The following is a 25,702-nucleotide window of genomic DNA, read 5'->3' on the forward strand; positions in this document are numbered from 1 at the left end:
GACATGTCCGGTGTTAGGATTTATGTAAATCCATTTTTGCTTTGGATCTGGTCGAAAAAGTTCCTCAGTGTCCGAAGGTGGCTTTGGCGCCGACTTTTTTGGTTCCGATTTGGATTTTGTGAGATCGGCAGGTTCTTAGTGGACTTTTTTTGGCACCGAAGATGTTTTTGGTGCCGAAGAACTTTTCGGTTCCGGTGGATTTTTCGGTGCCGAAGGACCTTTCGGTGCCGGTGGAGACCTAGGCGCCGAAGAACGTTTCGGTGCCGGTGGAGACGTCGGTGCCAAGTGACGTTTCGGAGCCGATGGAGTATTCGGCCTCAGAGCCTGCTTCGGTGCCGAGGGTATTGTAGGCACAATAATATGAGGTTTGCTCGAGCCCGAGCCACCGGCAGGCTTCGTTTTCTTCAGAGCCGGGCCCGGGGGCGGGGCTTCCGAAAATGATTTTGGATCGCGACTGGGCACAGCTGGCAGAGTCTTGACCAATGCCTTTTTTGGTGGGGTTGGGGTAGGGGAGCTGGTACTCACAGGCTGCCCCGGATCAGAATCGTCGGCCTCGGAGATCTGGAGATCTTCGGAGTCGTCGTCGGGGACATCCTGTGCAAAGATGTCTTCTGGTTCCGGAACCGGTTTGGCCAGGATATGGCGTCGAGCTCTTCGGTCTCGGATAGTTTTCTTCGAACGGAATGCGGCGCAGGCTGGACAGCTGGATTCGTTGTGGTCTGGCGAGAGGCACAAATTACAGACCTCGTGGTGATCACTATGAGGAAACTTTGCTCCACATTGGGGGCATTTTTTAAAGGGTGTCCTTTCCATCACCCGCGTCCGGATCCGGTCCGATGGGATTTCGACGTCGAGTTATACATTTTTGAGAGTTGTTGTGATTGCTAGAAGTTTTCTGCTGGAGCGGAAAAAAGTTCATCCGAACCCAATGGCGGAAAAAAACAATCTGAGGATGGAGTGGATGCCCATGCGCACTGTTGTCCAGAGGAGGAGTCACCTATCTCGTGACCAAAGACTTCTTCCGAAGACAACAACAAACTGCAATCATCCGAGGCCAACACCAGATGGCGATCTTATCCTTAGTGTGTGATCTGCAGCTCATATGCCTCGAACACTGCCGTTTTTCGCCGCTCGCATTTTAAAAGCAGGCGGCGGGGAGAACGTGTGTGCGCTTCACATCAGACACTGCGCGCTCATGCCTTAAAGGTGCTCGGGCGCCTAGGTTAGAGGGAACACTGGTCCGGTTTCAAGCCAACATCAATTAAAGTCGGCAAACCCTCCCCTGCAGTGTCAGCTGCAGCAATCTGGGTATGCTCTTTTTGACCACTCATTTTACAATATCCAGGTGATCTAACCATTCCCAAAGAGAGGTAAAATTCTTATCTAACAAATCTTGAAGCTGTACAAAAGCAATACCCAAGGCAGTGCCCGCAGTGTCCACAGCGGTGTCGAAGGCAACAGCCTCAGAGACACTCCGCGTTGATATAGGAAAAACAATGTCAGTCTGCCTATTAATAGAGCTCATTTGTACCTCCTCGGGTTTAGCAGATTGGGACTCTTTTTGTAGTTTGTTTATGTTTTTGAGTAGCCTCACTCTTATTATCAATATAAGATTTGGTGGTCCGTGGCCTTGTGGCTGTACTTGGCCCAGTTGAAATAACCACAGAAGGTGCATCCAAACTTTTTGCAGAGAGAAGGTGAGGCAAACTCTGTGGGGTAACAAGCATGCACGTTTGCGAGACACCACCCGAAGTAACAATGTCTAATGAAGAACGTCTCTGCAAATTAAGAGGATCTAGTGAGAGTCGCCGCTCCATCAGCTCAATCTCATGACTGAGCATCGATTCCGCACTAATTATAAAATGAGTGCATAAATCACAAAAAGAGGGAAACGGGAGACCAAGGTGAGGTGTAAAGGTTGTTATTTAGAAAGTAGTTATATCAGCACTACATTACAACTGGATTGAGATAACCATAACAATCAAATGTGCACTGAGCGTGCTAGAGTAAGTGACAAGTGCAGTGACACAAGTGATATAGAAACAGCGTGAGACGGTGAAGGACAATAAAAACAAACAGTAATTCAGGGTAAAAAAATAACAAATAAATACAAAAGTAATTTGTTTTGATTCATTTCAGAATGACCCCGTAGTAGCCATAGATGAAGCTGCAAAGTATCGGATTACGGTCATCATCAGGACGATGGGTACAAATTTCTATGATAGTGCTGTGTAAGAAGGAGGGGAAAGAGAAATGAGGTAAGAACAAGGAAGTCCAAATTGTGGTAAAGGGAATGAGTAATGAAAACAGGTAAGAGGATATCACCTGGAGGCACAAGGAGTGACTATCCCAGTATGGTGATAGGAGCGAGGGGAATCAATCAAGATAGAAGTTGGCAGCGATGGGCAAGGTCAATCGCTGGGGAAGGAAGGAAAAACATATTACTATTCATAGGGCGTAAGAACCGAATCGGAAAAAGGCGGGGTGGTCTAAAAGGTACCTGTAACGTTTGATGGAGGGTCCACAATACTTCAATGGATGGGATGGGTACAGAGTCTAAAGGAGGGAAGGGCCAGGGGGGAACAAAACCAAGGACGGGTCAATGTTGGGAATAAACAAGGTATTGGAATTAAACGCGGTGTTTGAAAATTAGGGGGGAAAAGGGAGGCGGAGGTCCTTACCTGGGCGCTGTGAAATTTCTGAAATGGAATGGATCTCAGTCAGCCGCTGAGGCTGGGACGCCGCGTTGCGGGATACCACGTACGTTTCACAGGCAATTCGTGAGACTAGTATGAGGAATAAATCCAGGGGGACAAGATAAGCGTCCACACTAGCTGCACGGCAAGAGGGGATTAAATGCCGGAGCCGCGGGCTTCCTGAACACGTGATAGGTAGGAATACTAGCGTGTATCTATCACAATGGACGGGTGCCCCGGGGGTACTTAAAGAAGAAACGCCTCAAGAAAGATGGCAGAGAGTAGCTGTGAAAGGCAATGTTCAAGATACTGAATTGCCAAACAGAGTAGATGGTTAAGTGTATGTGCGTGCAAAACATGCTTGAGCCTAGATCAGGTATGCACATTTACAGGATGCATTTAATACATAAAGGCACTGCAAACATTAAATTAAATAACGGTCAGGGAGCCTGGCAACGCGATACAACATAGTAATAAATATGCATATTGGAAAATTAACACTAGTGTGGTTTATGCTTAAAAACAGGACTGGAATGCAAGGATGTGACTTTGTGGAGTGAACAAAGTGAGCATGCCTACAACACTCCGTCCATCATCCCCTTTGGTTTTGCTTTGTTCGCCCTAAGTTGGCAGGGTATGCCCAGACGTGGGTCCCTTGCTCACTTTGCCACTGGATTCAAGCTAGCCTGGCTGATGACAGCAGAAACCGGTCCCAGGATGCTTGTTTCCGGTCCAAGGAAGACATGGCTTGGCAGTTCAGGCTGGACTGCTCCCATGAGGCACAGGGTCAGACTGATTTGCATATGGCCATGTCTGAACTGGGGTGGCCGAGTGAGCTAAAGAATGATGATGGATTAAACCCAGATCAGTTGACTGGGGGTGAGTGCTTGCAATGTTCGACACTCCGTCCATCATCCCCTTTGGTTTTCTCCTTTGGTTTTACAAGACCTAAGCATATTAGTTAAAAACAGATTCATAATCAATATTGGCAGAGACCAATCGTCTCTCCTTAAAGATAATGTTCAGTACAGATAAATAAAGGGCACGCATTCTAGGATGTTGTAATAACTGTATTCCATTCATCAAGAGAATTAAGCCCATGGGCAACAGAGTTGCAACGTGCGATCCAACGACATTCGTATTTATTCAATAGAAGTTGCAGAATGCCACCCCGAATAGGTAGTTGGGGGCGGTCAATGAGCTGCCACGTCAGGTCAGTTTCAGAGTGGTCGGTTTTATGAAGTGTGCCACTAATGGTGCAGTCTCAACGTTACATCTAATGCGGCTCTTGTGCTGAGCAATGCGTTGTTTTACCATTTGTGTAGTCTGGCCAATGTATAACATGTTGCAAGGGCAACGTATCGCATAAATGACGTTGGTGGTCCGGCAATTTGAAAATTGTTTCAAATGGTAAGTGTAATCACTGGTGACAAAAGCGTTGGTGTTAATGGTCAAGTCACAGACAATGCACGTCTGGCATTTAAAGTGGCCTATGATGGGGGGTAAGCCCCACATGGACGGACGTGACTGACAAATTGGTTCTGTCTTTCTGGGGCCATGTAATGGCGTGGACCATCTTATCAGAGAGGTTGTTGACTCTTTTGTAAGAGAACAAAGGTGGTTCTCTGAAGGATCCAAAGGTACGGAGTACTGTCCAATTCTTTTTGATTATGTTGCTAACCTTGTTACTGGAGGGACAGTAAGTGGATACGAAAGGAATGTGTTGGTTAATGGGTTTGGTGGACGATGTCAAGAGTATTTCCCGGAGGCTATACCATGCTCGTTTAGATGCCCTTCTGACTAGGTGTTTGGGGTAGCCTCTGTTGGTCAATTTCTCTGATAGAATGGCTGCCTCTCGAAAATAGTCTTTGCACCATTTGCAGTTCCTACTAATACGGAGGAAGTGTCCATAAGGTAAGCCATCGCGTAAACTGCAGGGATGGTAACTGGAGTACAATAGCAAGGTATTGCGCTCGGTGGGTTTGCAGTAGAGTGTAGTACCAATGATGCCATCTTCTGCGAGGAGTGCGAGGTCAGGGAATGATAAGGAATATGCTACTTACCAGTATGCATCTGTTCGTGGCATGTAGAGTTGCAGATCTACACGCTGTGCATAGATCGCCATCTGGTGTTGGGCTGGGATGTTTGCACTTGTTTTTGTCTTGGAAAGTCTTTGGAAGTCACGAGTTAGGTGACTCCTCCTTTGGATCGTAGTGCGCATGGGCATCGGCACCATCCTCAGATTGTTTTTCTCCAGTAGGGAAATGACGGAGCTTAGTAAGAAACAGGAAAGATGCCCATGTATGGTGTATCTAAGTAAGATAATACTGGAACAGATAAAGGTAGCCGGGGAGGTGGGTGGGCGTGTGTAGATCTGCAGCTCTACATGCCAAGAACAGATGCATACTGGTAAGTAGCATATTCTGTTCGAGGCATATGAGCTGCAGATTACACACTGTGCATAGATTGTAAAGCAGTATCCACTCCTAGCGGCGACCACCAGTATGTCAGGACCAGCAGACACTTGAGAACGAATCCTATGTTTAGGACCAAAGGCCTGCCCCCCGGTAAACAACACAGCACAGGAGAGCGAATTAAAGTAAAACCAGAACCTAAAATGGCCGCTATAGTTGGAACATGTGAGCCGCAGGTTAGCGCTCTAGTGTTCCAAAGCAATCAGCAAGATCCAGGTGTCAGCCCGGTGGAGAGGCGCACTTCACCAGAGTTGTGAGAGGAGAAAGTCGACGTTGTGTGCCGTGCTTTCGTGAGAGAGAAGTTTTGTCAATTTTCTTAGAAGTCGAGTTCCAGGATTCCAGAAATTTCAGTAAGACTGTTCCATGGCTTTAGTGCGACATTTGTGAAGAATAGTTTTCCGTGAGAATTGCGTGTTTAGGAATTTCAACTCTAAGTTCCCTTCACTTCAAATGGAATAGTTGTTTACTGGAACAGTATGTAACCAACATTCAGAGTGATACTTCCTGAGGAGAATTTTTCAGTAATTAGTCAGCGCGTGAGCTAGGCTCACCGAGTATCCCAGCAGTGAATCACAGAAAGACACAGACAGCTAAACTCTAGCAGAGAATCAAGTCAGAGCTTCAAGTCAGAACCTTTTAGCATCAAGGTCCGTGTGAGAAGTACTTATCGAGCGTAGTTAGTATCAAGTGGTACGCTACGAAGTTTCCTTATTTGAGGAGTGCAGAGTAACGACTAACAGACAGAAAAAACACCGTAGTAGAAACTCAGAAAAAACAAGAAGAAGAACACAACAATCCAGAATCCAGTTGAGGCACCGTTAGTAGAGTCTTGGGTAAGAGGGCCACTAGGAGAGGAAAGAATTAAGAAATGGGGAGGAGAATTGAAGTAGAGTAGTCAGCTCTAATAGAAGGAGTTTGTCATTACAGAAACACCACATCAAGACTACACCACCTTCCCCAACAGAAGAGGAGCATTGGTCACTAAAGACAGGGTGGGTATAGAGAGGAAGGATCCTTTTTTGAACATAGATAGTACAGAGTGTAGAGTAGGGTACTTACCTTGTGATTATGTCTTTTACAGTATTCACACTCCTGTCGTCGCAAGCAAGATAGAAAGAGCGACAACATTCAAGAAAGAAAAAGACGTAGTGACTGTCTCTTCTCTGTCCAATTCCCCTTCCCCCCCCTTGGGTTTCTTGGGCCAGCTCGTATTTACAGCGTTGGCCTGGAAAGCTGGGAAGGGGCATTGGGAACATCAGCATTCTGCTCCCGAGTGATTCTGAGAGCACCGGACTCTGACACAGTATCTGTTGCAGTAGTTTGAAATAGTGTTTTGAGTACAGCCTGGCCCACACTAACCTGTTGTTTAGTTTGCACATCAACACAATAGTGTTTTGTGAATGGGTGCAGTGTAGACCATGTAGCAGCTCTGCAGATATCATCTAAAGGAATGTTTCCTAAAAATGCCATTGAAGTCCCCATCTTTCGTGTAGAGTGGGCTTTAGGAGGAACAGATAATGTACGTTTTGCTTTATGGTAACAAATCTGTATGCATTTGACAATCCACCTAGCTATCCCAGATATTGATATGGGGTTGCCCTTGTGTGGTGGTGAGAAATACACAAATAGTTGTTTGGTCTTAACAAAAGGTTGTGTTCTCTCTATGTAGTACAGCAGTGCTCTTTTGACATCTAAGGTGTGAAGAGCTCTTTCTGCGACTGTTTGTGGCTGCAAGAAGAATTCAGGCAGCTCTACAGATTGATTGAGGTGGAAGGGAGTAATGACTTTAGGGAGGAATTTAGGATTAGTTCGGAGAACAACTTTATTAAGATGCATCTGGAGAAAGGGTTCTTGAATGGTTAGTGCTTGTAGCTCACTAACTCTTCGTAGAGAAGTGATGGCTACGAGGAAAGCAGTTTTCCATGTTAAGAATTGTAACTCACATTTATATAGAGGTTCAAATGGAGGCCCCATTAGTCTTGTGAGAACGATGTTTAAATTCCACACAGGGAAGGTGGTACTCTGGGGGGAATTATTCTTTTGAGTCCCTCAATAAAGGCTTTTATGTCAGGTACTCTGAAAAGTGAGAGATGCTGTCTATTTTGTAGATATGCTGCTATGGCAGCAAGATGCAATCTGATAGAGGTATAGGCTAGGTTGTATCTTTGGAGGTGTAGTACGTATCTATGATGTGTTGGATAGGCACATCTAGGGGATTAGTGTGGTTGCTATGGCAGTATACTACAAATCTCTTCCACTTGGCTGCATAGCATGCTCTAGTGGTAGGCCGTCTAGCTTCTTTGAGGACATTCATACAGTCAGGTGGAAGGTTAAGGTAACCAAATTCTAGGATTTCAGGAGCCAGATCGCTAGGTTGAGCTGAGCCGGGTCTGGGTGTTGGATCTCTCCATGGTTCTGGGTTAAGAGGCGTGGAGAGAGGTGTAGTTTTTGGTGCGGAACTACTGAGAGTTCCAGCAGTGTGGTGTACCATGGCTGTGTGGCCCAAGTTGGAGCAACTAGGATGATCGTTAATGAGTGTTGCTGTAGTTTGCGCACCACTAGCGGAATGAGTGGGAGAGGCAGAAAAGCATACGCAAATCTGCCTGACCAGTTCATCCATATCGCATTGCCTTTGGACAATGGGTGAGGATACCTGGCGGGGAAGTTTGGGCATTTGGCGTTTTCTTGGGTGGCGAAGAGGTCTATCTGTGGTTGCCCGAAAATCTGAAAAAACGGTTGAAGAACTTGTGGATGAAGTTCCCACTCGTGGATTTGTTCTGTTTGATGGCTCAAGAGATCGGCCATTGCGTTTTGGACTCCTGGGACATGTTGGGCTAGGAGAAAAATGTTCTGAGGTATAGCCCACCTCCATATGCTCTGTGCAAGTTGAGAGAGCTGCAGAGAGTGTGTCCCGCCTTGTTTTTGGATATAATACATGGCTGTCATGTTGTCGGTGCGGACTAAGACAGTCTTGCCTGATATTTGTTTTTGAAATGCTTTTAAGGCTAGGAATATGGCTAGTAACTCCAAGTGGTTGATGTGGAGAAACGTTCCTGCATGGTGTGATGTAGTAGGTGAGCTCCCCAGCCGGAGAGCGATACGTCCGCTGTCATGACTATTTGAGGAACTGACTCGAGGAACGGTCGTCCTTTGGAAAGGTTCTTGGTGTTCCACCACTGCAGAGAGTGATGGGTACGACCGTCTACCAACACCAGATCTGTTAGCTGACCTTGAGACTGGTTCCATTGGCATGCTAAGCACTCTTGGAGAGGACGCATCTGGAGTCTTGCATGAGGCACTATGAATATGCAAGAGGCCATCATCCGTATGAGTTGCATGAACACTCGAGCTGGAAGAGTGTGTTGCGGTTGGAATCTGGTGAGAAGAGCTTGAATGCTCGCTATCCTGGCAGGACTGGGATAGGCGAGCGCTCTTGAGGTGTCTATTGTGGCACCGAGGTATTGTTGCGTGTGGGACGGTTGCAGCTGGGATTTGGGGTGATTTGTGAACCCTAGGTTGTGATGTTTTTGAATAGTGGCATGAGTGTGTTGTACACACGGATTGTACGATTTGGCTTTTATAAGACAGTCGTCTAGATATGGGAAGACATGTATGCTTTGTCTTCTTAGATGTGCTGCCACTACTGCTAGGCACTTGGTGAACACTCTTGGTGCTGTGGTGACTCCGAATGGGAGTACTTTGAATTGATAGTGCTGACCGTCCACTACGAATCTGAGATATTTTCTGTGAGCGCTGTGAATGGGAATGTGGAAATAGGCGTCCTTGAAGTTTAGAGTAGCAAGGAAATCGCCCAGGGAGGACCTGCTGAAGTGCGACCATGTGGATGTGTTCTGAATGTATTTATAGGTTTAGGGGTCTGAGGTCTAAAATAGGCGTTAGAGATCAATACTTTTTTAGTATGAGAAAATAGAGGGAGTAGACTCCCTTGTTTTGTTGGTGCAGGGGAACTGGTTCTATTGCACTTTTTTGTAGCAGGGAGATTACCTCCTGCTTTAACAGTAACAGATGTTCTTGTGACATTGGACGGTGTTTGGGTGGTATCTTTGGGGGGGTAGATGTTAGTTCGAGACAGTAGCCTGATTGAATGATTTCATGGATCCACCTGTCTGAAGTGATGTTTATCCAGGCAGGGAGAAATTGGTGGAGTCTTCCCCCGACTGGAGTGGAATAGTCGGGGGGAAGTCATGGGGTAGGTGTGGAGGCAGAGCGGGAGTTGTTGTTTTTGTCTCTGCCTTTGCTGTTATTCCCCCTGTAACCACCCCTTTAGTAACCTCTAGTAAAGGTGGATTGTGTGGAGCTTTGTAAGAGGTGGAGGGGCTATCAGAGGAGTAGCCTCGATGGGTGCTTCTAAAGGATGAGCGACGAAAGGACCGTCTGGGAGCTTGCGATTGCAAGGCTCCCATAGATTTGGCGGTGTCTGTATCCTTCTTAATTTTTTCGAGGGATACGTCTACATTGGGTCCAAATAGGTGTTGCTCATTAAAAGGCTGATTGAGTATAGAACTCTGTACTTCGGGTTTAAAACCTGATATACGTAACCAGGCATGCATGCGCACAAGGACACTGGTCTTGACTGCCCTAGAGGCGGTTTCTAGGGCACAGCGAATGGAGGTGTTAGTGATGGTCTTACCCTCTTGGATTAGTTCATTGACCCTGTTTTTATATTTGTCAGGGAGGTGCTGCATTATGGACTCAAATTCGTCATAATGTGCCCTGTCATTCCTGGCTAGGAGCGCTTGGGTATTAGCAATGCGCCAAATATCTGCTGCCTGTGACGCTGTGCGTTTGCCAGAGGCGTCTAGGAGTTTTGATTCCTTGTCTGGTGGTGGTGCGTCACCTGACGTTTGGGAATTTGCCCTCTTCCTGGCATTAGAGACTACTAGGGAGTCTAGTGGTGCAGGGCCCTTAATGTATACCGGGTCAGTAGGGGCAGCTTTATATTTCTTTTCTATTCTTGGGTTGATGACCCGAGCCCTAACGGGGTCTTTAAAGATCTCTGGTGCGTGCTTAATGACCCCTTTAAGCATGGGCAGTGTTGCGGTGGACCTTTGTGTGGTGTCAAAGGTATCCATAAGAAAATCCTCCTCTACTGGGTCTGTATGCAGGGCCACCCCGTGGTAATGTGCAGCTCTTTGAAGGAGCTGGTTGAATCCGATATTGTCCTCTGGAGGGGAAGGTCTGGAGGGATAAATATCATCTTGTGGGGTGTAAGGGACATCTGGGACACTGTAATCATCCCAGGGATCAGGGGAGCCAGTAGGAGTAGGGTCCCCAAGGGGTTGATCGTCCGCACCACCCCCTGCATCATCTGAGGTGTTATCATCATCATCTATTGGGGTAGGTGATGGTGTGGGAGAGTGGTGTGGTGGAGGAGGAGGAAGGGGAGAAGGAATCCTTAATGGAGAGGTAGCAAAGTCTCTCTTTGGTGGCGGTGCGGGCACAGGCATGTCTAGTGGTCTTTTCTTGATGGTGAGCATTAAATGACCCGTCTTAGGATCCTTCATTAGAGTCTTTTGGGTAGGATCTGGTCGAAACAGTTCATCTGCAGGAGACAGATCCTTCGGAGCCGAGGGCTTCGGTGCCGTAAGTTTTTTGGGCGTCAACTCGGTAGCGGTTCTAGGCTTGGAACCGTGTAGTTTTGAAGTGTCTTTATCAGTTGGAACCGGAAGCTGTTTTTTCGGTTCCGAGGTCTTCGGCTTGTAAGTATCGGGGCCTTTCGGCGGGCGTTTTTTAGTCGGCTCCGAGGGTGTTGTCGGTGCCGAGGAACTGGTGCTAGACTTCGACGCCGAGTGCTTCGATGTGGGAGCAGCGGTCGACGTGGATGAGGTTGATGACGCCTTTTTCTTCGGTGCCGCATGTTGCTTTTCGGTACCGAGGGTAGGCTGACTCGAGCCCGAGTCGCTTAAAGGCTTACCATGCTTCTTTACTGGGCCCGAAGGCGGGGCATGGGAAGCAGTGTCTCGGCGTGCACATGGGCGTGGAGGTGGTACCGAAGCCTTTTTTGACGGTGTCGAGGGGGTGGGTGGGTCGGGGTCAACGTCTGTACTCACGGCCCTTTGAGCTGGAGTGATGTCTTTGACGTCGGAATCATCTGCTTCGGAGGCGCTGATGATGGCTTCCTCGACTCGACCCTGCTCCGGAACATCAACGCCCTCCTGAAAGATGTCGTCGGGGATCGAAGATGACTAGCGCACCATTGTTCTTCGAGCTCGTCAGTCCCGGATGGTCTTATTGGAGCAGAAGGAGGCACAAGCTGGACAGTCTCTGGCCTCGTGCTCCGGTGAGAGGCAGGGGTTGCACACCTCATGTAGGTCGGTGTGGGGAAACTTCGACCCACATCGAGGACACTTTTTAAATGGCGTCCTTTCCATGAGCCGGAGATGAGGCCTGGGTAGGCCCGAAGACCTTTGTCAACGACTGGAATTGAAGACTTCGAAGTTGAAGGGTTGCGTGTGGCTGGAAACGCGATCGAAAATAATACCGTTGAGATGGGAAGGATTACGCGTCAAAAGAGAAAACCGTTAACGGTTCCGAACTGGAACGCAAGAAATCACATACGAGCGCAATGGCGGAAAAAAACAATCTGAGGATGGAGCCGATGCCCATGCGCACTACGATCTAAAGGAGGAGTCACATACCTCGTGACTTCCAAAGACTTTCCAAGACAAAAACAAGTTCAAACATCCGGGCCCAACACCAGATGGCGATCTATGCACAGTGTGTAATCTGCAGCTCATATGCCTCGAACATCATTTTTCCTTATGTCTGAAGTGAAGGTAAGGTGGCCTTGACAGCTGTTAAGCCAGGAGATAAACAAGATCAGTTCATCTTGTTGGCCATGCCAGAGGAGAAGAACATCGTCAATGTAACAACGCCATAATATGATGTTATTCAAAAAGGGATTCTGGATGGATAAGATTTGTGTAGTCTCAAGATGGTGGACATATAGGACAGCAAAATTAGGGGCAAAACAAGCTCCCATTGAAACTCCTTTTACCTGGAGATAAAAGGTATCTTTGTAAAGGAAGTAGTTGTTAGTGAGGGCAATGTGGAGCAGATCTAGGATAAATTCGCTGGGGATGCGAAAAGGTCTGGGTCTGGTGTCTAATAGATGTTTGATGACTGAGAGACCATCAGTGTGGGGAATGTTGGTGTACAATGATTCAATGACGAGACCAACCATGAGGTCAGTCTTGGTATTGAATGGGAATTCCTCTATGATATTAATCAAGTGGGTGCTGTCCCGGACAAAGGTGTTGGTGAGGGGGACAAACTCTTTTAAAATAGAGTCAATGTACTTGCAGAGAGGACCCAGAATAGAGCCGCATCCAGATACTATTGGGCGGCCGGGTGGCTCAGTGGGATTCTTGTAGATTTTGGGCAGTATGTATATTACTGGTGTTCTCGGGTGAGGGTTATTGAGGAATGCATGTTCTTTTTTAGAGATGATGGATGAATGAAGGGCCTGATTGGTTGCTGTCAATATTTTCTTCTGGATGTTAGCCAATGGATCTGAGGGCAAGGCCTGATAGTGTGCAGGGTTACTAAGTTGTCGTATGATTTCGGCATCATACTTATTATGATCCATGACAACTATGCCACCGCCTTTGTCCGCTGGTTTTATAGTTATATTTTTATTGTCGCTTAAGCTGTTAATGGCATGTTTTTCTGAGAGTCGCAGGTTATAAGGAACAAACTCAGAATGTTGCTGTAGTTCCTTGACCTAATGCATAAGAAGTCTCTCGAACGTGAGGATTTCGGGTGGCACATGTATGAAGGAGGCAGAAAAGAAGAAGGCAAGTGAAATTTGTTTTCATAGGGTTTGTTGGTGTATGGTTTGTCAGAAAAACATTGCTTCAAACGGATATGTCTGAAGAACAATAGTAAATCTTCTTGCGATTTTAAAAAATTACTGTGATCTGCCGGTGCAAAGGAGAGGCCTTTGGAGAGGAGTGAGATTTCGTCAGTAGATAACAAATGTTTGGATAAATTAACAAGCATTGAAAATGCAATAGGTCTCGCCTTTTATGAAGTTAAAGCCATTTGCTTTGCTAATGGTATTGTACAGCAAAGCAAATGGCTTTAACTTAATTAAAGGCGAGACCTATTGCATTTTTAATGCTGGTTTCATTTGCACTAACAAAGTGGGTGCTGTGTGTTCACCTGATTTTAAGCCCACCCTGTTCACACACAAATACATGTATCAAAGGTTCAGCCGAAAATGGGCGAGAATTACACCAGCCGAAGACCGGGTGCCGAGGCTGTGTGCAAACAGGGACGCACTCTAAGGGACATTCCGAGCCTACTCTCTCCATCGGGGTAGGGCAAAGGTGGAGAGGCCTGAAGAGGTTGCCTAGAGCACCACATAATAACCTGTCAACAGGGCCAGAGCCAGAGGCAAGAAAGATGAGGTAACGGGTGTAAACTCTTCTAGCTTTGTCCCAAGGCCTTTGAGGGGGCCAGTCAGGGCCCCGACACTTGCCAAGTTCTGAAGGCACTCAGCCAACAAAGCAGCTTCTGAGGCGGTGAGCGTTGGAGTGGCAGACACAAATTGCAGTTCAGCCATGCTTACCTGGAGCGCAGCAGCAGCTGAAGACAAACAGCAATAGAAAGCCAAGGACAGAGAAGCTCCACTGGACCCGTAGTTGAAGCAGAAAACATCTTCGTTGCCAATGTGAACATGAGCAAGGCTACGTTCTCTTGCTCAAGCGAAGGGGAAGTCACCAAAAGAGATTGCCCAGCACCCACCAGGAAGAAAGCACAAGCAGGGTGACACCGGAGCCCCCGGCTGCACCACAAGGAGGTCAGATGGAGGCGCTCGACTCCATGCAGAGCAGCCCCTCCATCGAGGACCAGAGGAAGGGTCTGCACAACAGACGCAACATCTACCCCCTTACAAAAATATATGGTATATTCAGCGGCTCGTCGTATTTGGTGAAACCTATTCGACAGATTAGAAAATGCCCTTATTTCGTTTTCTGTGGTATGCGAGGTGGTCTCTAAACACAAAACTCCGTTCCAATATGGCCGCTACAAAACACAAGTTAACCCCCTGAGGTCGGATAAACTAAATGAAGTGACCTTAAACAAGCAGCATGCGCTGCCCACCCCTCGCGCACACCGGCTCCTTGCGCATGCGCCGCTGCCATGTTTAGGTCAGGCAGCGATGCGCAAGACAAACAAAGTCCGAACAGTGCGAACTAAAACTGTAGTTGGTGGCCGCTGCTTCCGGACTACACGGAAGTCAGTTGGGCCACTGAAAAACATGGTAAGAAACAGTACGCCAACACTAAGCCAATGGCAAGCAGCAGGAAAAACTACCGGCTGCTTGCCAACGTATAGAGATTACTTTAGGTCTCGCTGAGACAGCGCATGCGCTGCCAAGGCGAGACCTAAAAATAGGGATGGTAGTGTTATTTATCTGTACTGAACATTATCTTTAAGGAGAGACGATTGGTCTCTGCCTATATTGATTATGAATCTGTTTTTAACTAATATGCTTAGGTCTTGTTGTAGGCATGCTCACTTTGTTCACTCCACAAAGTCACATCGTTGCATTTCAGTCCTGTTTTTAAGCATAAACCACATTTGTGTTAATTTTCCAATATGCATATTTATTACTATGTTGTATCGCGTTGCCAGGCTCCCTGACCGTTATTTAATTTAATGTTTGCAGTGCCTTCATGTATTAAATGCATCCTGTGAATGTACATACCTGATCTAGGCTCAAGCATGTTTTGCACGCACATACACTTAACCATCTACTCTGTTTGGCAATTCATGATCTTGAACATTGCCTTTCACCGCTTCTCTCTGCCATCTTTCTTGAGGCGTTTCTTCTTTCTTAAGTACTCCCGGGGCACCCGTCCATTGTGATAGATACACTCTAGTGTTCCTACCTATCAAGTGTTCAGGAAGCCCGCTGCTCCGGCTTTTAATCCCCTCTCACCGTGCAGCTAGTGTGGACGCTTTACTCGTCCCCCTGGATTTATTCCTCATACTAGTCCCACAAATTGCCTGGGAAACGTACGCAGTATCCCGCAACGCGACGTTCCAGCCTCAGCGGCTGATTGAGATCCATTCCATTTCAGGCAGCAATTTCACAGCGCCAAGGTAAAGACCTCCGCCTCCCTTTTTCCCCTCTAATTTTCAAACACCACGTTTAATTCCAATACCTTGTTTATTCCCAACATTGACCCGTCCTTGGTTTTGTTCCCCCCTCCCCCTTCCCTCCTTTAGACTCTGTACCCATCCCATCCATTCTGAAATTAATCAAAACGAATTACTTTTGTATTGAAGTTATTTTTTTACCCTGAATTACTGTTTGTTTTTATTGTCTTCCGCCGTCTCACGCTGTTTCTATATCACTTGTGTCACTGAACTTGTCACTTACACTAGGACACGCAGTGCACATTTGGTTGTTATGGTTACCTCAATCCAGTTGTAATGTAGTGCTGATATAACTACTTTCTAAATAACAACTTTTACACCTTACCTTGGTCTCCTGTTTCCCTCCTTTTGTGATTTATGCACTCATTGTAACAGTCCTTTTAACGATTACAGGTTGAGCCATTGCTGTTTGTGCTACATAACTTTTCCCGGTCTCAGCTGGGTCAACGAGTTTACTCCTGTGCTACGTTCCTTGCACTAATTATAAAGGCATCCATGGTTCCAGCTACTCCCTTTCGTGTACTCATTATAAAAATAAATGTTAGGCAGGGAAATACCGGCCTAACACAGATGATAATAGATAATAAATAATAGAGTATAAAACACCACAGTACCTGAGGATTGAAGAGCCTATCTCCGCTGACATAATATTAAATATTAAAGGGTATGCCCACCCTAGCATCCTCCAGGCACGCCACGAGTAGGATTATACGCCTCCAGGCGCGCAAAGTGGGCACAAGCTTTTATGTAGGCAAGATGCATGGAAAAAGGGTGCAGTAACCCAGCTGGATGCAGAATGTGCTCCTGCGCTTGCAAATTGGGCTTATGCGCCAGGCGCAAGGCACTTCCTGGGGACTTCCTGGGGATTGGACCCCCCTCTGTGCAGGCAAATGTGGTGCAGCCCCCCTGGCTAGATGCTGAAATGCGTCTGCAGGATTGGAAAACAGAAAAACATGGACAACAGAGAGCAGGGCACACTGGAGTACCGCAAGCTGCACCCAACCTAGTTGGGCAGCCTCCACGGACTCACTGGGCACACACTCAGTGGCCGCTACTAATGGCGCACGCGCTCTCGCGCTTACCTCACCCCTTGCGGTTACTGGGTCCCTCAGGACCGGGACCAGCCTGCAATCACCTGGAAGTTGGAAGTTCGGTTTCTCTCAGGACCGGGAGCAGTTGGAAGTTGGTCGCCACGAACGGTATGCTCACTGCAATGGGGAGGGTGTCCGTGCCCACCTCCGTGCCTGCCACGGCCCTCCTCGGCTCAGCTCAAGCACCGAGCCGCACACCTCCTGCCACTCTGCTGCTTGGCGTCTCACGTGCTTGCAATTCAAACTAGGCAGGTTACACGCGGAACGGGCAGCATTCGACTCTCTGCTGTGCAGCTCAGAGCTCGTCATCATCCTCTACTGGGAACAGTATCAGTTGCTGTATGAATGCTTCTCTGTGGATCTATCCCTTGGGGTGTCTTTGGAGAGTGATAATGGAGCTGTGGTAGAAGGTCCCCCAGTTTCCTAGCCCCTCAGACCTTCCGGAAGCTGTATTCGGAAGCCTCTCCTGCAGGTCATGAAGCCTAATATTCTGGCTGTCAATTGAAGTTCCTCTGGACATCTTCTGGCAGTGGCAGAAGTCTTTAGGGTCCTCCGGTAGGAAGAAGATGGAGAGGTCATAAAGTCTGATGGGCCTTTTTTCCCCACAGGCTTATAAACAGTGAATGCACATTTCCTGATAGGAAAAATTACAAGTTTCTGTCAGAAAATCACTTAACTACACTTAGTCCTAAAAGACACTGAGAACAAGCAAATGTATAAGGTTTAGAAAGGTCTCCAAAGTGAGGGAAAGAAGAAAAAAAGGACTTACTGTTACCTGTGGGACATGAAGAAAACAAAGGAGGAAGGGTGACTCCTTAAGCACACAGTGCCAGTTTTTCATTTCTAGGGCAACCTACCTGCTAGCATGCCCAGATTTTACTTTCTTTTCCTTAAAATGGTACGTTTGTGAACAATGTTTCTAATCCTCACTTATTAAATGAGTGAGTATATCATTTTAATTGGCAGCTTTATAAAAGATGAAAGTAAATAAAACTTGGCTAATTGTTTGGCTTTTGTTGGATGCACACTTTTCTACTAAAGAGCTCAATGCATAAATGTATATATTTTAATTTGTTCTAGGATCCAGCATCCAGGCAGGACATTACAGTGTAAATAATTATTGATGAGGAAGAGAAATGAACATTTTATCAGTCGTTTCCTCAAGAAGACTTTTACTACAACAGCCTTTAACTAGCTGGTTTCCTTCAAGATCACAGCATCCCAACATGCAAAGCCTTCCATTATAAAATAGTGTTTTACTCTCAGAAGATACAGTGATATATAATTGCACCACATGTCCCAGTCCACTTGTTTATAAAGGATAGAACCTTACCGAACGATACTCTATCTCAGTGCAGTCCTTCAGCACCCCTCGCAAGAAGTCGATCCAGTCTTTGTCCGCGACTGAGTTTTCCTGAGTTCCAAACACGTAGATATCATGAGGGATGGTGACTGTCATCTCATCTAGCGTCTTGCCCAATCCCTTTGAACCAATCCATGAGGTGATATTTTTCTGTGGTGGCACGCTGCCTGTGAAACAGGAAAGAAACACTGTTATAGAGTTTTGTGGCGTTTTAGTGCCAATAATAGATTATCTGAAGGCATATCGTAGGGCGATGAACCATTATTGTACAAAAATACTATGCCAAACATTCAGATGGACTTCTTACATAGCTGGGATGGTTGATGATAGCTAGCGAACGACACAAATAATGTACCGTAGACTTGCGCCTGTGACAAATGATGCAGAGAGAAGTACTACACTTGCCACCTTTAAGAACTTCAATAAGGAGACTAGGAGGGCAGGCCAGGGTTCTGTCCTTTATTAACACAAATAGTAGAAACTGCATTATCAGAAAAGACGCTAAAAAGAGGATAGATTTATAAACAAAGAGTATGCAAAACATTGACACATTGAGGAATATTACAAGGGTGAACAGAAGGCGCTTGGCTCAAGTGATATGCAGCCCCATCAAATGGAGCATTCAGAAATCACTGATTTGCAATGAGAGGTGCAGTAACTGACTTGCATGACGAGCTAAGACAAGTGACAAGGCACAGAAAAGTGACCTTATGTAAAACGGACAAACGGATGGAGGCAGTGGGTTGCCTATGTATTTATTCGAATGTCACTGAAGTGCATATTGGGCAGTTCCTTTTAATCCTCAGGAGAAACTGACACGAAGTGATTATTGTAAAAGGACACTGGATGGACCATTCGGAAATTAGAACTCCACTCGATTCTCCGGGATGGCAAAAGACAAAGGAAAAAAGAAGGGCTAGTGTTTTTAGCCTAGGTACTGGGATCAAAATCAAACGTTCAGCGTTTTATTCTTAGTGCGATAGATTTATTTGAGCTTTTTACAGAGAATTGATCTTGTGGCTTTAACACCTCTTCAGAGAGAGATGTCTTGCACATTAAAGTGGTCACTCGATTAGAGAGTATATTGAAAGTCCTAGGTGATTAAAATGATTGCCATTATAACTGTAATAATAGAAACTACACTTTTACAATGCTCTCTTCATAATGAAACCCTTGTAATCGCTGCAGAGGGCTCACGTTATAAACCGTGGAAGGACGAGCCGCGAAGTGGCTCTACTGGCCTTCTAATCTGTGGCCATGGTGCGAGACTCAGATCTCTGCACATTGAGATACCTTAACTAAGGATGAAGGACCGAGCAGCCGCGCACTCCGAGACATAGAAGAAGGGATTGCTCTGCATCCGCCGCTGCAGGACAATGAGTTAAAGGTTTGCATGCCAGCATTTGGAACAGTTCAGAGAGGGTAGGAGGAGGAGTGTGCCCGGGGAGGCATGAGCACGAGAGACTGCAGTCCTAGGGCCTTATTCGGAGAGCCTTAAAACCTCTGGTGTGATAATTACAGAGTGCCTAATTAGCACATCAGTCGGACCTCGCATATGTGTGTAACATGCAAATGAAGCGAGTCCCCCCCCCCCGCCCCCGCATGAGTTTTTTATAGAGCGAACTTCACCCAAAGGTATCAGAGCGCTTTACATGAGCACCAGTTACATTACACATTCCTTTTTGTTAGGCACGGAGAGATTAAGTAATTTGCCCAGAATCACAGGCTGTTGAGTGTCATTGCCGAGACTTGTACCCGGTTCCCCAGGTTTGAGATGGACCACCCTAGCCGTTAGGCCACATCCTCTCCCTTGTACCAAAATGCACCAACTCCGATTTCAGTTGGCTGCATGCTTTGTGGAAATGGAAATTGTTGAGACAAACACTTGCATGGTGCATAATTTGAAATTTGCACCCAAGTTAGCATCCAGATTCAGGTGCTAAGGAGTTTTTGACCGAATCTGGATTCAGGTGACAGTCCCTGTGTCACAGGCCAGAAGAACAATAGTTACTTACCTGTAATCTGTGGTTCTCCAGTATTGGTGTCTTTCATAGATTCACATGCCTGAATCATTCCCCGTCGTCGGAGTGGGAGTCCCACGGTACATAAAAAAGCAATAATTATGCATATAACAACCAAAAACCCTGGTAACCTGAACCAGGAAGTAAAGTAGCCTAAGCTACAAGGGAAAAAACTTCCACAGCTATGACTATCACTGTCATTATATCCAGTCCAAACTGCAGCCAATCAGGCGACAGCACCCACCAGAATGTTCTCCTCAGTGGCTCAGGCGGTCAGATTTTCTCACACAGGAGTGAAGCAATACATAATAGCCTAAAAAGCCTCTGAGGGGAGGTGGGCGGGTTGCATGTGAATCTATGAAAGACACCAATACTGGAGAACCACAGATTACAGGTAAGTAACTATTGTTCTTCTCCAGTATTTGGGGTGTCTTTCATAGATTCACATGCCTGAATCAGAGTAGATAGCAGTACATAACCTTATGCTCATAAGACGCTACTTTGTATCATAGACCATATACATTATGAAACAGTATAACCATAGAGAAATACATGTGTGCTTCAACATATGTAAAACAATTTCAAGCCACAAATAGTATGGAAAAAAGCGTCTTATAAAAGCATAGCGGAGGAGGGAGAACAGAGGCTCACCTTATTTGAAAAGATTACGTAGAACAGCTTGTCCCACTGATCCATCCGCATCACTTGCAGCTTCCAAACAGTAGTGTCTGGTAAACGTATGGCAGCTGGACCATGTTGCCGCTTTACAGATCTGGTGAAGAGGCACACCGGCAAAAAGAGCTGTAGATGAAGAGATTGCTCTCGTAGAGTGTGCTCTTGGGGTCGCTTGCAATGGTCTTCCAGCTTGATCATGGTATAAACAAATTGCAGCCGAGATCCAGCGAGCTATGGTTGGCTTTGATACTGAATGGCGTTGACGTGGTTTGCCATATGCTACCAGGAGCTGGTCCGATTTGCGCAGTGGTGCTGTCCGCTGCAAGTAAAACTTCAGACATCTTTTGATGTCTAGGGAATGCAAGGCCCTTTCTGCAGCTGTTTGCGGATTTGGGAAGAAAGTTTTCAAAACTATGGGTTCATTAAGATGGAAATCAGTCAGGACCTTTGGCATAAATTTTGGATTAGTGCGCAGCACCACAGAATCAGATGTGAATTGCAGAAAGGGCCGATGAACAGTGAACGCTTGGAGATCACTAACCCTTCTTGTAGAAGTTAGAGCCAATAATAAAGAAACCTTCCAAGAAAGGAACTTTAGATCCGCCTTGTGGATGGGCTCGAAAGGATGCCGCATTAGTTGTGAAAGCACTATATTAAGGTGCCAAGAAGGAGGTGGACGCCGAATAGGCGGGAACATCCTAAATAACCCCTTAAAAAATTGTTGGATGACTCTATTGGAATAGAGAGAGGTAATACCATCCTGCCGAAACCTTGAAATTGCAGCTAAGAACACCTTCAAAGTAGAGTGGGAAAGACCAGACCTCGCCAACTGTAGAAAGAAAGGCAGAATTTGTTCCGGTTTTGCGTGGATCGGATGGAGATTAATGGATTGACACCACATGCAAAGCCTCTTCCACTTTAGTTTGTAGGTTTTAACAGTTGCTGGTGCTCGAGCATTGGCCAAAACCTCTTGGCAGTCTGGAGGGATATCTAGGTGTGCAAATTCAAGCTGTTGAGGAGCCATGCCGCTAATCTCAGCGATGCTGGGTCCGGATGACAAATTTGACCGTTCTGAAGGGTCAGAAGATGTGGAATTGGTCGCAACTGTATTGGTTCGGCCTCCGAGAGGAGGAGAAGTTCTGTGAACCAGTACTGGCGGGGCCACCTGGGAGCAATTAAAATCATGCGGCAAGGCTGTTTGATCTTGCGCAGAACTCGTGGAACCAACGGGATCGGTGGAAAGGCGTAAGCATATATTTGCGACCAATTCATCGAAAAGGCATTTCCCAGCGAGTCCTTGTGGGGAGCCCAACTTGCGAAGAATGGGCATTTGCGGTTCTGGCTGGTTGCAAAGAGGTCTAGATCGGGATGACCCCATTCGTGAAATACTCCGTCTAGGAATGGTTGGTGTAACTCCCATTCGTGATTCGATGTTGTGGTTCTGCTGAGGGAATCCGCCAGAACATTTGTGATTCCTGGGACGTGAATGGCTTTGAGGTTGATCTTGTGGCGAATCGCCCAATCCCAAATCTCTTGCGCTTGCTGAGATAGGAGGGCTGACCTCGTCCCGCCTTGTTTGTTCAAGTAATGCATACTTGTTGTATTGTCTGTTCTTACAAATATGCATGCTCCTCGGATGATGGCCTGGAAGGATTTTAGAGCCAAGAATATGGCTCGCAATTCTAGCAGATTGATATGCCACTTTCTCTGTTCTAGAGTCCACCTGCCCTTGACTGTCATTCCTTGAAGGTGCGCTCCCCAACCCTCGAGGGATGCATCTGTGGTGACTGTGAAATCCGGCATTTCGACCAGAAATGGACAACCCTCTTTCAAGTGTTTCATCTGACCCCACCATTGAAAGGCGTCCCGCATTCGCGAGGTGATGTGAATGATATCCTCGAATGATCCTGTGGTCTGAAGCCATTGCAGATTGAGCTCCTCCTGCAACGGTCTCATTCTGTACCGACAGTTGGGAATGAGATGAATGCAAGACAAAATCATCCCTAGGAAGGATTTGTACACACGGACTGAAACGCACTCTTTTGAAAGTAGTGAGCACGCAAGATTGCATATCTTGATTTGCCTTTCTTTTGACACAAAGGCTTTGGCCAGATCCGTGTCCAATGTCGCTCCTACGAACGTTCTTCTTTGCGAAGGAGCTAGATGTGATTTCTCCAGATTTGTTGACAGACCCAGGGACTGGAAGAGTAAGAGGCATTTTTGAACAAGCTCGGATGCTACCTTGGCGGAACTCGCCTTGATAAGGCAGTCGTCCAGGTACGGGAATATTTGAACTCCTTGCAGACGGAGATGCGCAGTCACTGGCGCTATGACCTTTGTGAAGACTCTGGGTGCGGAACGGAGTCCAAATGGGAGGACTCTGAATTGAAAATCCCTGCCAGCCACTCTGAACCGTAGAAATTTTCTGTGCCCGGGTAGGATTGGTACATGAAAATAAGCGTCCTGCAGGTCGAGGGTGGCCATGTAATCTCCCATCGAAAGCAACTGCAGAATTTCTTGGAGCGTCAACATCCGGAAAGACATTTTCTTTAAAAATTTGTTGAGCGCGGAGGTCGAGAATTGGACGCCACTCTCCTGAGTTTTTCCGGATGAGGAAAAACCTTGAATAAAAGCCCGTTCCCTTCTGTAGGAGAGGGACTTTTTCGATTGCTCCTTTTTGAATCATCAAATTTATTTGGGAAAAAAGCTCTTTGAGATGAGCAGGGGGTGGGCCCTTGGGAGGAGAATTTGGCGGAATTTTCGTGAATTCCAGAGCATGGATTCTGGATATTATATCTAATACCCACGTGTCTGTGGTAATCTTGGACCAATTTGAATAGAAGTGGGATATTTGACCTCCAATTCTTGTACGTGGTAACGGTAGAGATGGCGGCAGGTGGCTGAACTCATTGCTTCTTACCGGACTCTCGTCCGCGAAAGGACTGTTTCCTACGAGACTGCGAATATGGTTGATTTCGCTGTCCGTAATATTGCTGGCGATAATTCTGAGATCTTTGGCCAGATTGAGAGGTCTGAAAGGAACGCTGTTGGTTATAACCTCCTGTAGGAGAGTAGGGTCTGCTTTCTATGTTCACCCCCACTTTTTGCTTTTGCTTTACTGGTTTTCGACTTAGATGTGGCTGTGGGCCTGCTAATCAGACCCACAGCCCCGCTGTTCTCTCTCTAAATTAATACTATGTACTTTAGGTGCATAACCCATTTGGATAGGATCACCTTATTGGCCCCTGTACAGTGTACCCGAGGTACCCAGGGCATAGGTGTACCCTAGGCCTACCAGGGGCTGCAGCATGTATTGTGCCACCCCTGGCCTGGCCTTCCATTTTGACACAACTGGCTGATCACTCAGCTGGGGCAAGGTCGTGTAATCACCCCTTGCTTAGGTGTAGTATTCCTATGCCTAACTTACATATAGACACATGTGTACCTATCAGTCACTCCTATGGCAGGCCTTGACAATCCTGGAGGCAGAGTGCTTGGTAACATGTGAGATGGTGCTCTAGCATGAGCTGAGCCTGTCTGCAGCTTTCGGAACCATGTCCTTATAGCTGTTCTATGATATAGCCTACCATATACTCTTAAAGTGCCTTATAATCTTAGACGGTTATGGTAACTATGGTTTGGCTTTATCAAAGCATGTCGTGTAAGGTGTCTAACACTCGGGAATAATACCCCCATGCCATTTCTGGACATGAGAATATTATTCCCCCCTTCTAGAGGGAAAGACATGTTAAAATCATACTTCAACTGTTAGCCTCTGACCAAAGCCTCAGCATCACAAAATGGATGCTGCTGCCACGACACAAGTCTGACCTCCTGCTGCTGGGAGTGATCCCAGCCAGGGAGGCCTGGACAATAGGTTTCCTGCTTGGGGAGGTGCTAGCACCTCCCCAGACAGCCTTTAGTGTATTGGGGCAGGGTGGGCTGAAAGGAATGAGACATGCCTGGGGCACACAAGGTGTTCCTTGCATAGTCCAGTTCAAACCGGCGCTGGGGCACTCCAGCCCCAGCTCTGGCGCGAAACTGGACAAAGGGAAGTGGGTGTAACCACCCCCTCCCAGGTCCCACCCATAAGGCGTGACCTAGCAGGTATCCCAGCCCCCCAGATTAGTATAAGAGTGGGAGTTGGGCCTCAAGACTTTAGATTATCCTGAACCTGCAAAACTGAACAGAAACTCTGGACCTTCGACATTCGACGAAAGAAGAAGACTGAAGAATCTCCCTTGTAGCCAAGGAGTGGCTACCCTGTGCAAACAGGCACCATCAAGTGACTACCCTTTGCTTTGTGAAACGTTCGACGAGGAACCGACTGCAGAGCCCGACCAGAGCCTTGATTTCCAGACTTCTCCGACCCTCATCCACATCTGCAGCAGAGCTGAGATCCGTGGAGGCGACGAGCGACGTGGGACCGGCTACCTGGGAAAAGTGGCTAGTAACTTACAGCGCAGCTTCTGAGGTACCCTCGAAGTTGTGCACCGGGGATTGAGAAGCCCCAACCCCAAGCACCATCTGCACCGAAGACCAGCCCCCCACACTCCACGAGTCCTGCGTGGGGCCCTTCAGCATTTTCCTGCTTGCCGCGTCTGTCCGGTTGCTTGCCCGCTGGCTAGTGGCCTCTGTGACGACGCTCCCTGAAATCTTCTGCGCTGGTTTGGCTCCTCCAGACTGGCTCCCGCTTCTCTGCAAAGAAGAAGCACCCCAGACCTTCCTGGTCTGCACCAGAAGCAAGTCCCTTGTTCTTCGTGGGTTCCGCTTGCCAAGGCTTGGTGAGTCCTAGTCCAACTTCGACGCCGCCGACAGCAAGAGCCTTCGTGGGACAGCTCGCCTCCTGGTCCTGGACGTCCTCGACGCTTCCTGGTCCTCCTGGCTGCAGCGACAAGCTTCACCTTCACCTGCAACTCTTCACGACATCGCCTGATTCCTTCCTGGTTCCACGTGGTCACTGGCTAGTGACCTTGACTCTGTCCCCTCTGCTTGCAGGTTTCTTCTCTTCTTGATCCCAGCCTTGGGATCCACCGGACACTCTCCCCTGACTGCCTGTCAGCATCTTTCTTCAGGCATCCATAGGAGTCGACGACGAAAACGACGCATCTTCACCCCTATGCACCCGCAGCCTGTGGGCTAGGTAACTTGGGTACTCCGGTGCTCATCAGGATAGTGACTATCCTAGTGT

The 25,702-nt window shown here is 47.2% G+C and overlaps 1 protein-coding gene across 3 annotated transcripts in view; it reads right to left on the reverse strand.

The window, feature by feature from the left end:
- INPPL1 (inositol polyphosphate phosphatase like 1) overlaps nt 1–25,702 on the reverse strand; it is a 1,340,026-nt gene that overhangs the window by 578,331 nt on the left and 735,993 nt on the right. For all 3 annotated transcript variants that reach the window (XM_085623407.1, XM_085623409.1, XM_085623408.1), the window contains one exon: nt 17,786–17,982. In XM_085623407.1, coding sequence (XP_085479533.1) covers nt 17,786–17,982 — 197 coding nt within the window. The remainder of the gene's footprint in view (nt 1–17,785; nt 17,983–25,702) is intronic.

This window comes from Triturus cristatus, chromosome 8, assembly GCF_964204655.1.
Source record: "Triturus cristatus chromosome 8, aTriCri1.1, whole genome shotgun sequence".
Taxonomy (NCBI): Eukaryota; Metazoa; Chordata; class Amphibia; order Caudata; family Salamandridae; genus Triturus; species Triturus cristatus.